Genomic DNA, 14,948 nt, shown 5'->3' with positions numbered 1-14,948 from the left:
CGAACTAGTGTATAGACAGCCTCAAACTGTACCTTTGTAGTAGTTTACAAGCCAATTGAACAGCACAAGTTTTTTTTTCTCTCTTTCTCTGCGTCTTAGGGTTCCCGCTCCGATACTGGGGCACTCTATGATAAGAGCCGGACCCGAAGATGAGTGTCGTGTCAGTGCTGATATATCTATATCTTCTTACCTACTATCAATCTCAAGTTAATGTCTGCTTTGACCAGTTGCCAAACCCCATCGACACGTGCAAGTGACAATCAGCTGAGTCAGCTATCTGCAAGACCCGCCAATCAGTCGGCACAGTTGGAGCAATTGACCTCATCACCGCCCGCCAAGCTTCTCGATAGGAGGAGTTTTGCAAGACTGGAAACGCCGTTTTTTGTTCTCTAAATCCACCTCCACCAAGACCGCGCCATTAGGACCCATTAGAATCAGCTTGTTGTTGCTGCGGAGCCTTGAAACTAGAAGGGTCGTGAGCCAACAGCTTCAGCCCAGTCCTTCCTTTTTTTTTTTACTGAATACCTATTACCTACCCTACCGGTATACTACTACTCCTCCTCCTGCGTACTTTATTGTCCTGCGCTGGTGCTTTTGGCTTTCCCTGCGCTCGCCCGCCGTGTCTTCCCCCTCTGCGACCCAACTGGTCGAGTCCTGTCAAGGCTGTCACAATCGCACTGCCATCGTTTCCTAACTTTCTCTTCTCTGCATCTGTGCGAAACACTGCAAACCAACCGACGATCCTATACAATAGCTAACGATTGTTCTCATTATTCCATACCCGCCCGCCTATTGCCTGACTCCCGCCTTTCGCGTTCATTTCTTGCAACTACTCCATCTAGCGTCTGCGGCGGCGCCCGTCGCGTCTCCGCCATTGACACTTGCGTTCTCCATCCACCCTTGTCCACTGCTCCTCCTCCTCCTCTTCCTCCTCCTCCTCCTGCTCTGTTCCTTGTTTATCATATCCTTTGAGTGATATAGCTCTGGGATTATACACCTTCGCCCCTCCCACGACGTTTATGACTGTCCTTGGTTTTGCGATTTCCCAAATCAGCCAGCCGTGCCAGCTGAACACCTGCCCGCTTATCCCCCGCCATCCGCCCACCCAGCAGATCCCGAGCAGCGAGTCGTTCCTCCCTCGCTGATCGCTTTTTTCTCGGACTTTTTTTATCCTACCCCATCCCCGAGCACGACGGACGGAACACGCGAATCGACCAAAAAAACTCCTCTCTCCACAATACCCGCTTGCCCGCCCGACCGACCGTCTGTAGGTCGTTCACTCGCCTGTGATGAGCCCTCAAGGAATCACCCGCAAACGACCAGCTCCTGGCACATCCCCCATCGTGCATCCGCAACTTGGCCCGCTCACGAATTATCCTCAAAATCCCGGCAACCAGCTGTCGAACGACCAGTTCCTACAATGGGGCCAGAATCCGTCCTCCAACGTCTCCAGCCCGTCCTACCCTGATGCGAGCTCTTACAACCCGGCAGCTTACACCTCGAACTCAGATGTCCCGGCCTCCACTGCGACGGCTTCAGGCCAGCTTGCTCGGCGCCAGACCCCCACTCAATTGGTCAACCGCAGTCGCGGGTATGACCAGACGTCGGCCTCTTTCTCAGACCATGGCAGTGGGTCTGGCGAGTCCGGTGGATGGGGGGAGAGCCTCAGTGAGTTGTACGAGCGCGCGATGGTCGCGAAGAGAGAAGTCCAGGCCAAGCGAAAACAGATCCCTCCTTTCGTTCAGAAGCTGAGCAGGTACGCTCCCCCGGAAAAGCAACTTGAAGAAGATGGGCGACTAACCATGGCTGCAGTTTTCTGGATGAGTCCAAAAACACCGATCTAATTCGGTGGTCGGATGACGGCAATTCTTTCATCGTGATGGACGAAGATGAATTCGCGAAGACTTTGATTCCGGAGCTATTCAAGCATAACAACTACGCTTCTTTTGTTCGCCAGTTGAATATGTACGGCTTCCACAAGAAGGTGGGACTCTCTGACAATTCCATGCGCGCCAGCGAACGGAAGAATAAGAGCCCCAGCGAATATGCGAATCCATACTTCAAACGCGGTCACCCGGACTTGTTGTGGTTGATTCAGAAACCCAAAAACGCAGCTGGGCAGGGCAGCAAGGCGGGTAAGGGCAATGTGCGGGTGAAGACGGAAGAGATCGAGGAAAATGATAATGACGAGTACGTTGACGATGCCTTGGGACCTGCACGAGATGATCGATCGCGCAACCGCCAGCTGTCCTTGATTACGGGGAGCCTCATGCCGAAGGATCAACTCGCGGGCGTGTATAGAGAGTTGCAAGCGATTCGCCAACAACAGCAAATCATCTCCAACACCATCACCAAACTACGGAGGGAACACGAGCAACTGTATGCGCAGGCAGCCAACTTTCAAGAGCAGCACACCAGGCACGAGAATTCCATCAACGCGATTCTGACGTTCTTGGCGACAGTCTACAATCGCAGTCTGCAAGGACAGGAAGGGCCGCAAAACCTAGCGAATTCGTTTGCTGGGGCCATCTCACAGGAGCAAGGCAATATCGTTGACATGGACGATTACTCGCTCGGGTCTCTAGGGCCTACCGACCTGACCAGCCCAACGGGACCGCGGTCGCTGAAGAAACAGCAGCTCCTGCTCAAGGCTCCTCCGGGGTCAGACAGTCAGGGCCGTGCAACGACCTTGTCTCCAGCTTCCACTACCTATGACCGCTCACACTCGCGCGGTCATGGCCGGCAAGCCAGCGTCTCTCATCCGGGACATGTCGAGGAGGTATACGACAACAGTCCTCGGCAAAAGGAGGCGCAACCGCCTCCAGGATCTCATGTACCCCAGCGGGACATCATGTCAGTCATTCAGAATTCCAACGCCCGAAACGGTATGCCAACGAGTTTCGCCGACTTCCCGAATGTCCTGTCATCGCTTGAGACTTCGGGCGGTAACTCGCCACTTACTCCCAGCCAACGCGCCGATATGCTTCGCCTCATGGCCCATGAGACAGGCTCCGGTGGAGTCAATGGTGCGTCGTCTCCAAATAACGCCTTGGTCACACCGACGCCTCCGCCAATGCCGCACAACTACTCCGGTCGACTGGCCAACACACGGGCGGAGATCGACAACCTGGTCAAGATGCAGGCCGAGCAAGATCGCTCTGTGCAGAACCTGACCAACCTCTTACAACCCCTCAGCCCGACGGGCACCATACCCGGAATCAGCATAGATGGCAGTGCGCCCCCTCCCCCACTTGACCTTGATACTATCTTCAATAACGACTACTTCACGGATATTGGAGATCTGGAACATAATAAAGCTAGCTTAGGTTATGGCGATCCGGCCGGGTCGGTGCCAGCCACAACCGCGGCCGACCCGGTGGTTACCGCCGGTCCCGATGGTGGGATCAAGGACGCGAACGAATTGTTCGACTTCGACAATCTCCCCGCTGACAATGATCTCTTTGGCGGAGCCAACCCCGCATCGCACAATTCGGGATTTTACCATGGATTCGATGGGAGCGGGTACGGCGCAAATGACATTCACGCCGGCATCGGGGCGGATGGGCAGCTTCCTAACGGCAAAGACTCTAGCAGAGTTGAGTCTTTGCCTGATAGCGATGCCACCAGCCCTGCCAACACTGTGGATGATAGCATACAGTACGGTGGGCTAGACACGGGCAACGATGCTCAGGGAGGTAAGGGTCTCGGTAGCGGCGTGAAACGGCGCAAGAAGGCTTGATTTCCGACTTTCATGATATCCTACTAACGGGGTTGGGCGCCGACAACGCTTGATTGCCAAAAAAGGACGAGGAGCGAGATAGACGAGAGCTGCAAGTGCACGTATACGTGAGGAGTCGCCACGAAAATGAGTCGCGAAGTCTATGAGGAAAATGCAGTTTACTTTGTTTGCTTTTCCTATCTTTTACTCTCTTCGTCAACCAATGTGTATCAGGTACAAGGCCGACTGCCTTTGACTCCCCTTCCTTACCCCTCCCCCTCTCCCCTTCCCCCACCCTACCTCAGTGCCCTTCAATTCCTTAAACTAGAACCTATTTTTTATCTATTATGTTGTGATGACCCACCAACAAAAAGACCCAAGCAGGAGGGATATGGCCTGGAACAGATCAACTTGTTTATATTTGGAAAAAGAAAAATGTTAGCTAGTTCGGTCTGCTTCTGAGGTCTGGCGATCAATCTTCTCACGCAGTGAGTACAGGCAGCATCGGTAGATCTCCTTTCTAAGCCATAATAAAGTAACGATTTCTTTATCATAGCGGTGCGTCTGTGACCTGGTTGCTCCGTACCATGTGCACTTCTGTTGAACCCACCAGAACAAATTTTAGATAACTCCCTTAAGAGGATTAATGCGACTGGTTGTGGCGTGTAGAGACAGGTCATTGTTCATGGTCCAGAGTATCTGTGAATCCATGGCCATGACCTGCATGCATGCACATTAGCAACCACCTCATATCTAGTTTACCCTTGCCTTGAAGCCCCAAGATGGTAGATCCATATATTATAGATTCCCCACTAGGTTTCATTCCAAACATATAGGAAGGGATAACTCAATATCTGTACAGATCCAGCACTCATCAACCCACCCCCTACATACAGACAGTGCTGTACAAATACAACCAAGATACCCAGAAAGTAGAAGGTTAGCGCCTCCGCTCCCTCTCCCTCTCCCACTCCAAATCGCCCACGCGGCCACGCTTCCGCTCCCGCTCCCGATCCCGCTCCAACCCTCTCTTTTTCCCGGAAGACCCCGACGCCGACGCCACAATCTCCCTCTCCTTCTCGCGGGGATCGATCACCATCAACGAATCCACGTCCTCCGGGTGTTCCTTCTTCCACTTCAGATCCTTGCCCAGCGTATCCTTCCCGAACCGCAGCTGGTGCGTCAACCACCCGCCATCATTCTCCGTGTCGCCGGCGGCGGATCCGCCGGTGGCTGCATCGTTCTCGTTATCAGCGTTCTCGTTCCACGACTGGCATGATTGGCAGTTCGCGATGAAGTGCAGGTCGCAGAGTTGGGCTTCTTCATCTTCATCTTCAGCTGCTGGCTGGGATGTGGTCTGGGATCTGGGGTTGCTGCTTTGTGTGTGCTTGGGGGCGGTGGTGGAGGCGGCGTTCTCGAGCTTGGCTTTGAAGGCGTTGAACATCTTCAGCGCTTGCGCGTCAGCGGAGTTGGTGCTCGAGAAGCCTGTTATGCCGTTGGTGCTGCCGCCGCTGGCTCCGGGGGCAGTACTGCTGCTGCCCGGGGCAGGGCGCCGGCGGCCCCGGATGGCGGTGGAGGGGATCATGGCTTCCAAGGCGGATTTCTTGTGGGCGGAAGGGTCGTGGATCGGGGCGGTGGTGCCGCGGCGCATCGAGGCCATGACGGCTTCGATTTCGGCATTCGTGCGGTCGAGTTTGGTTTGTTTGGGTGGTGGTGGTGGTGCTGGGTTGGGTTCGGGGGAGGAGAGACGGGATTCTGGGTCTGGGAGGGGGAGTTGGGTAGATGGGGAGGGGGTGCTGGGTTTGCGCGTGGGTGGTTGTGCTGCTGGTTGTGGTGGTATGCTCGATGTTGGGGGAGGTCGTTTGTTGCGGAGGGGTGGTGATTCCTCTCTTGGTTGTGGTTTCTTCGTAGACGAGGGTGCTGCTCCTGCATCGGTGACCAGCGCAGCATTGTACTTGGGTTTCGCCGCTCGCACGGGAATTCCGTCCTCCTCCGCGCCATCATCCCCATCATCCCCATCCCCACCAGCGAAACTCAACAGCGTCTTCTTCGGCTTCTTATTCTTCTTCTTCGTAGCGCCCTTGCCCTTGTCCTTCTCCACCCCTCCTGCTGCTGCTGACGGCGCAGCAGCAACCCTCCGCCCCAAAACCACCTTCCCCGCAAACCTCCCCAGCTCCCCGACCTCACACCCCGTCACCTTAACCGGATACACAGGCCTCTCCGTGCCGGCCACCACCTCCGCCTCCGCGATTTTCAGGACGGTAAAGATACTCTCCCCCTCCACGCGCCCAAACAGCGTACACTGCCCGTTCAACTCCCGCTCCGTATTCGCCAACGTAATAAAAAACTGGCTCCCGTACGTCCCGTCCTCGCTCTTGGCCATCCCCACCAGCCCGCGCCGGTTGAACCGCAGCCGGCTGTGCAGCTCATCGCGCAGCACGATTTTCTCGGTGGGGTCGCGCGCGTCCGGGTCCGTCTCGAATTCGGGTTCCTCGTAGATGGACGTCCCGCCTGCGCCGGTGCCCGTGGGGTCCCCGCCCTGGATGACAAACCCGGGCACGATCCGATGAAAGATTGTGCCCGTGTAGTAGTTGTCGGCGACGTGTTGGAGGAAGTTCCGCGTGGTGAGGGGCGTTTGCGTGCCGAAGAGAGAGAGGTGGATTGGGCCGAGGGTCGTGTGCAGGGTTGCGGTGGCGGTAGCGGGGGGTTCGGTGTTGTAGTGTGTTGACATTTTGGTGGTGAGGAAGTGTGAGTAGGTGTGCGAGTGGGTGGTGCGCGACTGCCTTTGAGAAGAGAGAGGGTTGGTTGATTTCTGGCGCCGGTGGGGATGGTGATGGTGCGGTCGGGTCGAGTTGCGTGTATGAGGGTGGTGGTTGGATAGCGTGGGTGTATGTAATGGTGAGGATGTTGTTTGTGAGTGGGCTTGCTGCACCCCGCGGTGAGGTGGGAATTGGGTTGAGCCGCGGAGAGAGAGGTTGGTTGGGATAGGAATGAATGAAGGTCAAGATGAAGCGGAAGCTGAAGCTTTCCCGGGAAACTTTCGGCTGCGTCACGTCACGTCACGCTCCTATTCGAGTAGTTATACTCCGCCCTAACCACTGCCACTGTCTCCAACTTTCTCTTCATGAATCCATCTCTTTAGTGCTTCGCTACTTAAATTAAGACTTTGCTATAGGTACTACAAAAGCTTAGTGGTTATGGCTCATTTTGATCTCAATTTTCATGCTTCAGACTGAGGAGTGCTGAATTTAGCCAAAAGCCGACTACGATGACCATTTTCGCTTTAAAGTAGAGGGTGACAAGTATCGATAGAGCTGCGGAAGTTTTTAAGTAGGATCTATATATAAGGGCATAATTGAGGTTTGTATGCCTTCTGTGCATGTATTCAAGGTATGAATGAGGGAAGTTTACTGAGGGTAGAAGTGAAAATCGGCTTTACATATTGCATGATTTTGTTCATTATCTGCGACTATTATTGCTGCATGAAGATCACCCGTTCGACTGTCATACCGTAAATCGTCCCTCATGAGAGTTCAAGTCCTGGAGCTAGATATCTAAATCCACAAATGGCTTTATTTCTCAGCATCGGCGGCGGCGGCCGCAGCAGCAACAGGCGCACGCTTTTTGGTGATGCGGAATCCACCAGCCAGGAGAAACAATGCTTCAAGGCCAAGGATCACCGCTAGAGTCACCATCGCGCCAATGACACCCGCCACGGGCCTCGAGACACCACCGTCGCTCTCCGACTTCGACGAAGTAGTAGTGGTGGTGGTGGTGGTGGTGGTGGTGGTGGTGGTGGTGGTGGTGTTTGAGCTAGTCGAGTAGGCCGCACAATCTCCATCGGTGTTGCCGCAAACACTGCACCACTGCTTGGTCGAGGTGACGGCGATCTTGCTCGAGAGCTCGGAGAACTCCGACCAGGAGATGGTAGGGCTGGACTTGCCATAGAGCGGGTACTCGGTAGGCGAGCCGGATGAGAGGGTTCCATTGTGAAACACGAAGCGCACGCTGATGTCGGAGGTCGAAGGGAACGAGTCCGTCGAGTTGGTAACCAGCTCCCATGCCATGGAAGAGGCGTAGTCAGGGATACCCGTGAAGTCGACGTCCGCAGCGGGCAACTGCGCAAGGCCAAAGTAGGACATGAAAGTACCGTAGGAGCCGAACTGGATATTCAGCTTGGATTTGCCCTTGGAGGAGATGGTGTCGTTCAGACCGGTGAGCACGTCTCCGGCTAGGATTGCACCCGCGATGGCGCGGATGGTGTCCGAGGAGTTGTAGGCCAAGTTGTACTGCTCGATGTTGGCAAGGAGAAGGGCCTGATGGAGTTGTTCCTCAGTGGGGACGTTGGTGGTGTTGTGGATGTACCCAACGTTGAGATAGTCGAAGATCGTGTAAGCGTTCTTGAAGCTCATCTGAGAGTCGGAGAAGGTCTCATTCAGCAAAGAGGACAGGGACTGATAGAAGTCCTGGGTGGAGGAGTATAGCGAGTTGTAAAGTGCCGAGGAATAGTAGTTGTTGCTGCTGATCTCGGCGTTCTGGCACTCAGTTGAGCTCTGTAGCCAGGCCGTGTCCTCACTATTCGAATTGGTCTCGGTGAGAGAGATGGGAATCAGCTGATATCCGTTCAGTGGAGAGTCGACAGTGCTGCCATTAGCCAGGGTCTGGTTCGCCGACGAGCCGACAGGAGGGTAGACACCCTGGAGGAAGCCCGTTGCCGAGTTCTGAAGCACATCGTCGGACGGTGATGAGACACTGATTTGGCTCAACTTGACGATGTTCTCGTTAATATCTTGGATCTGAAGAGACGAGTTCGAGTCAAGGTACCGGCTGCGCCAGTAGCTGCCTGTCTGATAGACTTCGCTGTAACCCAGGTCGGTCAGCTGCGTGTTCTTCAACACCTTAGCGGTACGATCTCCATGGCGAGCGAAGATATAAGCCCCGAGGATTCTCTCTGCTGATACTGGCAGGGCCAACGGCATGGCCAGCAAGGCAAGCATGAAACTGGACTGCTGGGTAGAGGACCGCATGATGAAACTTGACTGCCACGAGGTCTCTTACTCTGTGAAGGTGAATGGGAGAGGAGGAGTAGAGGAGGAGAGTAGAATGAGGGGAAGGTAGCAGCCAGGCCAGTCTATAAAAGAAAAGAACCACGGCTGACGGCCAGCCAGCCCGGCGTCTGCCGCGAAGCAGGACTTTATCATGAGATTGATTCGCCTCGACCACGGCGGGGTCCGCAGGGGGAATAAAACCCCAAGGAACAGGAGCTAAACCCTACAGATCGAAGGGTCATAGACGACATTACTACTGTGTACTTGGCAGGTAACTCGGGATTGGTTGGCCAAATTCGCTTTCCTGTCTTAGGGTGCAATTGCAATTGCAAATTGCGGCCGATAGGAGAAACGACTCCCCGGAACTGCCATCCTGCAGATAATGCTCGTATTGTCCCGCGGAAATGTGAAAAATGAAGCCATTGAACCATTCCAGCAGAGCTTATCTGATGCCAATGTTGAAATCATCCACTGGCCTGCCTGTTCCCCGCTTGCGGGCTTGGCTTCCATCCCGTGTTTTCTTATCGACCTTGACTGACACAATGGATTAAAATTGACCTTAATGGGATATTTTGGTATGCCTTTCTTGCTTTCTTTCTTTCTTTCTTTCTTTCTTTCTTTCTTTCTTTCTTTCTTTCTTTCTTTCTTCTTCCTCTCTTCGTTATTCTCAGTCTGAGTACCGCTGAATGTGGGGGCAAGATAGGTACCCAGTACTGAGTAGACTACCCCAGCTGCGGGGGTCCAACCCTGAGTCAGACCCTGGAAGGAATAGAAGTGGCCAGCCCTGCAGTTCAAGTTTCCTCTCAATGGCGAGTCTTCCCCCCACTCCGCTCATTAACCTATTTTGTCAATCGCCTTATCATCAGTAAGGCGCTATTGGCTCGTTAGGTAATTCTCATATTAACGCAACAGTCCTGTAGAATTCTTCTGATCAATTGACTTATGTGGTATAGAATGATTTGATCATCATGGATTCTTCTTATGGTGCTGATGCTGGACGACTGACTACCGGTCCATCAGCTCACAGCCATTTCGTATAACACCCACCAGTCCGCCTGTCTGCATTGTCTCAGAACCTCCTCCCGCTAGCCTCCATTCTATCTCCGCCAGCCCTTCCAGCCAGGTAATCCTGGTTTGTGCGGGGACTTCTACCCGTTGCAGCTGGTCGCCCAACGCAGACAGGATATCCGCCAGTGCTAGACCCTTATTGGTCTTGATCGTGTTGATCGTGTTGAGACATGAGGTAATATCACTCGTGTTAAGAAGTGTTCGCATGATCTCTTCGATATCAGCGGGATGGGGCGCGGCAATGCAGTCGTAAATCGTTTCATTCGTAATCGTCTCTGGCTCCGGACGGGGTTGGTCTTGAGGGGCATCCTTCATGGGGAGTGGTATACCTAACAAGGTCAGTAAAACGATTATTCTCAAGACTATCATCGGTGCATAAACGTACTGCTCGCATGGCAAGCTTGAAGGACATTCAAGGCACGTCGCATGTCGCCCTTGCTCAGCGTGACCAGGCTGTCTACTGCTTCGGGCTGAATGCTGATCTGCTCTTTCTCGATTACCTGGTCCACCAAGACTCGGATATCCCGCTCTTTTAAGGGACTGAATCGGAATCGGGTACAACGTGAAAGGAGAGCCGGGGAAAGTTTGTGCGTGTAGTTGGCGATGATGCAGAATCGCGTGTTGGCGGTGTACCGCTCCATAATCCGGCGAAGTGCCATCTGTGCGGTTGCCGTCATAGCATCGGCTTCATCGAGAATAATGAGTTTGAAGGCGGCGAGCGAGGAGCCTCCGGAGGCAGCTGCGGGTGCCATAGAGAAGATCTGCTTGGTGCCTAGCAAACGTAGGGTAAGTTTGGAACGCCATGCTGTAGTAATTGGTGGGTGGACATACTGGCAAACGTCTTGATCTGCTCACGGACCACATCAATACCACGGTCATCACTGGCATTCAGCTCTAAGACCATCTGCCGCATGTTCTTGCTGCCATATATCCGTCTGGCCAGCGCGAGGATAGTGGATGTTTTGCCCGTACCAGGAGGGCCATAGAGAAGGAGATGGGGGAGACGCTAAAGCTTGGTGAGTAGCTGGTGAAGATGTGCGGAGATATTAATGCGTACATTGGCTTCGACGAATTTGTTGATCGTGGCTAGAATATCCTGGTGTCCAGAGACATCGTCGAGAGTATTTGGTCGGTATTTCTCGACCCTGGGAACAGTTAGTGAGCAGAAGCACTATAGTAAACCGGAAACATGGTCAACGGACCAGGGAAGGTTGTCTTGAGCCTCAATTGGTAGATCTGCTGCGGGTCTTTTGGATTTAGAATTGGTGTTATCGGAGCTGAACTGGATCGCGTGTTTGGACGGAGCGTCCACGTCCATATCATCCTCGTAATCGGACATTGCGAATATCGGAACGGTGCGTTGCTGGGTGAAGAGTGCTAGAATTGAAATGGTAACTCAGAGTAAAGCCCGGAGCAAAACACAAGGGAAGGGCCAGACGCGTCGAAATCCCGCAGCGCGTAAAGAGGTTCGGGGCCGGAAAATCCCAAGGCGGAGGAGGAGTTCCTGAGGGCGGCCAGCGGGTGATGACATGCGACGAGGAATCTCCCTCCCGCCCGCCGGTCTGGCAGCACCGCCTTCTATCAGCACTTCTCCCCCCCCCTCACTCACCCCCCACTGCCTATTCTCCTGATCCATCAACAGCCAGCCCTCATTAGACAGGCTCTAAGGGGATTCATTACTCTTTCGCTACTATCACACCATGCCTGTAAGCTTTGCGAGACCTGTGCTAATGATTAATTTCATTCCACTTCCCCCCTGACACTGGTCTAGGCCTACCACTCCATCTTCCTCGAGGACCGGGATGTCCCCGTAATAGGTATGGCGGAATGCGCTCCCCTCTCCCATGCGCATTTCACGGAAACCCTCAAAGAAAGCAGCAGCAAAGCCAATCAACATGGACTAACTCCCATCGACTTCATCTTCTGATCTACAGGCAATTTCCCCGTCCTCCCCCTCCGCACCCGCACTCGCGGCCCCGCATACACCCTCCCTCCGCTCCCGCCTAACGCCGATACCGAAGTGCCCGCCGACAGCGAGTCCTACGACTGTGTCGACGAGATCCTGTCGCTCTTCCGGGCCAATGTTCTGTTCCGCAACTTCGAGATCAACGGCCCCGCCGACCGTATGCTCATCTACGGAACGTTGTTCATCACCGAGTGCTTGGGCAAGGTGAAGCCGACGATGGCTGCTCGCGATGCGGAGAAGGTCAGGAAGCTCTTTGTTATATGGCTAGAGGGAGAAAGATTTGCTGACGGCAAGTGGCACATTCTAGGCTCTGATCAATGTTGCGCTCGATCACTTTGCTATCCCCGGTGACGTGGCCTTCCCTCTGAACCAGGCTTTCGAGCCCCCTCGCGACCGTCAGGATGCCGAAACGCTCAGATCGTATGTCTCTCTCTTATCACTCCAAGGCGTTAGTGTCTGGTTTGGATTTTGCTGATGTGGTTGGTCTGCTAGTTATCTGTCTCAGGTGCGACAGGAGATCGCTATCCGCCTGCACGCTAGATTATACCCCGGTGGTGTCGGTCCTTCGAAGGTATGTTTCCTGAACCCTGCTAGTAGGGAGGAGGACACTGGCTGATATAGTCTTCTATAGTGGTGGCTCAGCTTCACCAAGAGAAAGTTCATGGGAAAGAGCTTCTAAGATAGACATTTTATTGCTTTGATTTTGCGCCCATTCAGTCAGCGTCTGACGAACCCATAAGGACGGCGGCCGAGGTATTGTCACTTTACTCTATGTATATTTGAATATGAGCGTTGTGAGAGCGAAAATCAACGTGGTTCGCTATGGTGACGAGGTGACCAGGTAACGCCTAACCATGGTCTTCATCTGAGCTTGCAGCAGGTGAGGTGGGACTAAGTGGCTTGTGTCATGCAGATCCGTAACAGGAATTCCCGAGTTGTTGCTCGGAAGTTGACATTAACATCATGAGATTCCACATAAGGATTGAACCCTTTCCGACTTGGTAATTCGTAGAGAGTCTATGTTACACGTTCGACAAGAGAATTGGCAATCCAGCACAGTTTACACAGTCATCTCCACATCAGCACCCTCGCCACTGTCTGCCAGGGTCTCATCTGACCGAGCGACCTTTCTCTTCTTGCGGCTGGGGTTACCTGCTGCCTCAATGTGTTCTTGCGTGGGAACAACTTTAATTCCGTGGAAAATGAAGCCGTCCGCACCACCCCGACTGGACATCAGGGGATGTGAGCGCCCTGGCAGGACCTGCCACACCCGAACTCTCGATGTCTCCAAGGTAGGTGCCAGTAGCAGGGTTGGGTCGAGAGGGAATTCCTCCTCGAGCTCAGATTTCACATCGACCGAATCATCTGATGTGGCCTTCTGCTCCACCAACTCGCGCCTTCGGTTGATAAAAGCAGTCTTTCTTGCGGTAGAGTACAAATCCATTACCTCTGTCAGGGGCTCGATGTTGGGCGAGTATATGGCGACAGGGGCCGAGCCGGCCAATAGTGGGATCGTGTACTTCAGCACACTGCTCGGGTCCATCAGGGTTGCGATCACCAAGCCATCGAAACCACCAGCCCGAGCCTCGTCAACGGTTCGTCGTACCCGCATCCACCGACCACGCTTGCGGTGGTAAGCACTGCGCTTGCTCGACTTGAATGTGGAAAGCTCCTCGGCGGGGATCTCCGTGGGTTCCTGAGCGTAGATGCTGTCTGCGTTGGGGTCCAGAAGCTGCATGAAGGAAACAGTCTTGAAGTTCGTGTAGAGAGGGTGAGAGTCGCTCGGGTCGTCGGCCTCGTAACCGAAGTATTTGAGGAGACTGATATTGGGTTGCTTGTTCGCATGGAGCAAGGTAATGGTGTTGCCTTGCGCAGACATCTGCGGGCGACGATTCCGACGTGACGGGGCACCACCCTCGGTCGGTTGTGCCTCCTCCTCGTGCTCCGCCTGAGCGCCGGCGGTTGCAGGCACTTTCTGATGAGCGTCCTGCTGCTCGTCATCGAAGTCTCCATCATGCGGGTAGAGGATCCCCATCCTCTCCGCCATAGCAGCGACCACCAAGCCACCGGTATCATCCACGACCAGGTACCGCCCATTCGGATTCGACAGAACGGTCTCCATGTCGAAGGAGGTGCTGCCTCCGTGGTGCACGTTGCCCCAACACCCCAGCAGACCAAGCGCCTCGTCGCGCATCTCCAGCGTTCTCGCCGCCTCCTTGTCCTGCAGCATATAGTTCGTCAAATAGCTGACATCCAAGGGGATGATCGTGAACCGCTTCATGTACTTCCGCTCCTTGCGTAGCTTGTACTTCGCCAGCGAGAATGCCGTCTTCTGATCGATCGCCGAATGTGACTCCAGGAGCTTGGCGATGATCTCCTTGCCGGCCCCCGTGCTCTCCTTCTTCAGGGCCTCGATCTCCTCGATGGTCAGCTTCTGCGTCGAGCGATCGTCGATCGTGTCGCGATTTGTGCGCATCGTCGATGCCTCATCGCTGGGCTCTTGGTCGTCACCGTCGCCTTCGCCTTCGGCGATAAGGTGTTCCGCATGCAGCTCGGCCGCCGAGACAATGCGCAGGTGGGTGCTATCGGGCTCGCCGGGGGTCTCGTGGATGTCGAAGGTGAGGTAGAAGGGACGACCGATGATCTGGTTGGCGGGGAACGTTCCATATTTGCCCAGGAATACTTGGCTACAGAGGTTTCTCGGTCAGCTAGAGTGTAATAGCAGATAATTGAGCCCATTTGCTCGGTCGGGGGCAAGGCGCGCGCGCATACGTATTAGGGACAATCTTTTGGATCCTCGTCTGATCGGACGGGAGCTTGAAGGCGACGAACTGATTCGGTCGCACGTAAGAATGCATGCTGGGCGACGCAGGGAAGGAGGGAAGAAAGGTTTCTCAATTCATCAAATTCTAAATCCAACCGTTCCGCATAGAGCACGCAAATGAGGAGATAAACTATGTCGCAATGCTAGACTTAGCTGATAAGCCTACTTGATCTGGGGGGTTCATTTCACTTTTTTTCAGCGATAACGCACGGACCCCCCACGAGCTTGTGATAATGCAGGAGTTATGTAAGCCCTGTGCTGTGAGCGGGAAATGTGGTTTTTCCGCCTGCCGGCGTAGCAGCCCAAGACGTCATCGAGTGGCTC

At 54.2% G+C, this 14,948-nt stretch overlaps 6 protein-coding genes across 6 annotated transcripts; 2 read left to right on the top strand and 4 right to left on the bottom strand.

Annotated features, from left to right (window-relative positions):
• Nucleotides 1-1,289: 1,289 nt before the first annotated feature.
• On the top strand, nucleotides 1,290-3,739 carry ASPACDRAFT_20062 (heat shock factor family protein; the record flags this gene model as incomplete). Its single annotated transcript, XM_020198921.1, has 2 exons — nucleotides 1,290-1,756; nucleotides 1,813-3,739. 2 exons carry the CDS (start codon nucleotides 1,290-1,292, stop codon nucleotides 3,737-3,739), a joined length of 2,394 nt encoding a protein of 797 aa, XP_020061195.1.
• Nucleotides 3,740-4,664: 925 nt separating this feature from the next.
• On the bottom strand, nucleotides 4,665-6,449 carry cwc27 (putative peptidyl-prolyl cis-trans isomerase; the record flags this gene model as incomplete). Its single annotated transcript, XM_020201386.1, has 1 exon — nucleotides 4,665-6,449. A coding segment is annotated over one exon (1,785 nt), but the record flags the coding sequence as incomplete, so codon positions are not given.
• Nucleotides 6,450-7,148: 699 nt separating this feature from the next.
• On the bottom strand, nucleotides 7,149-8,848 carry ASPACDRAFT_74421 (uncharacterized protein). Its single transcript, XM_020204209.1, has one exon. It carries the CDS (start codon nucleotides 8,743-8,745, stop codon nucleotides 7,291-7,293), a length of 1,455 nt encoding a protein of 484 aa, XP_020061193.1. The 5' UTR covers nucleotides 8,746-8,848; the 3' UTR covers nucleotides 7,149-7,290.
• A 737-nt stretch (nucleotides 8,849-9,585) lies between these two features.
• On the bottom strand, nucleotides 9,586-11,305 carry ASPACDRAFT_109816 (replication factor C subunit 3). Its single transcript, XM_020195425.1, has 5 exons — nucleotides 11,037-11,305; nucleotides 10,892-10,979; nucleotides 10,666-10,840; nucleotides 10,220-10,606; nucleotides 9,586-10,163 (listed from the first exon to the last, which is right to left on the bottom strand). The coding sequence occupies exons 1-5, from the start codon at nucleotides 11,171-11,173 to the stop codon at nucleotides 9,772-9,774; spliced, it is 1,179 nt and encodes a 392-aa protein (XP_020061192.1). The 5' UTR covers nucleotides 11,174-11,305; the 3' UTR covers nucleotides 9,586-9,771.
• A 229-nt stretch (nucleotides 11,306-11,534) lies between these two features.
• Nucleotides 11,535-12,479, top strand: ASPACDRAFT_56280 (actin-related protein 2/3 complex subunit 3; the record flags this gene model as incomplete). Its single annotated transcript, XM_020203108.1, has 6 exons — nucleotides 11,535-11,540; nucleotides 11,606-11,651; nucleotides 11,769-12,040; nucleotides 12,108-12,220; nucleotides 12,293-12,371; nucleotides 12,432-12,479. 6 exons carry the CDS (start codon nucleotides 11,535-11,537, stop codon nucleotides 12,477-12,479), a joined length of 564 nt encoding a protein of 187 aa, XP_020061191.1.
• A 381-nt stretch (nucleotides 12,480-12,860) lies between these two features.
• trm6 (tRNA 1-methyladenosine methyltransferase subunit GCD10) lies at nucleotides 12,861-14,658 on the bottom strand (the record flags this gene model as incomplete). Its single annotated transcript, XM_020198989.1, has 2 exons — nucleotides 12,861-14,487; nucleotides 14,573-14,658. The coding sequence occupies 2 exons, from the start codon at nucleotides 14,656-14,658 to the stop codon at nucleotides 12,861-12,863; spliced, it is 1,713 nt and encodes a 570-aa protein (XP_020061190.1).
• Between the last annotated feature and the right edge of the window lie 290 nt (nucleotides 14,659-14,948).

This window comes from Aspergillus aculeatus, assembly GCF_001890905.1.
Source record: "Aspergillus aculeatus ATCC 16872 unplaced genomic scaffold ASPACscaffold_1, whole genome shotgun sequence".
Lineage (NCBI taxonomy): Eukaryota > Fungi > Ascomycota > Eurotiomycetes > Eurotiales > Aspergillaceae > Aspergillus > Aspergillus aculeatus.
This window is presented reverse-complemented; position numbering and strand designations above follow the sequence as displayed.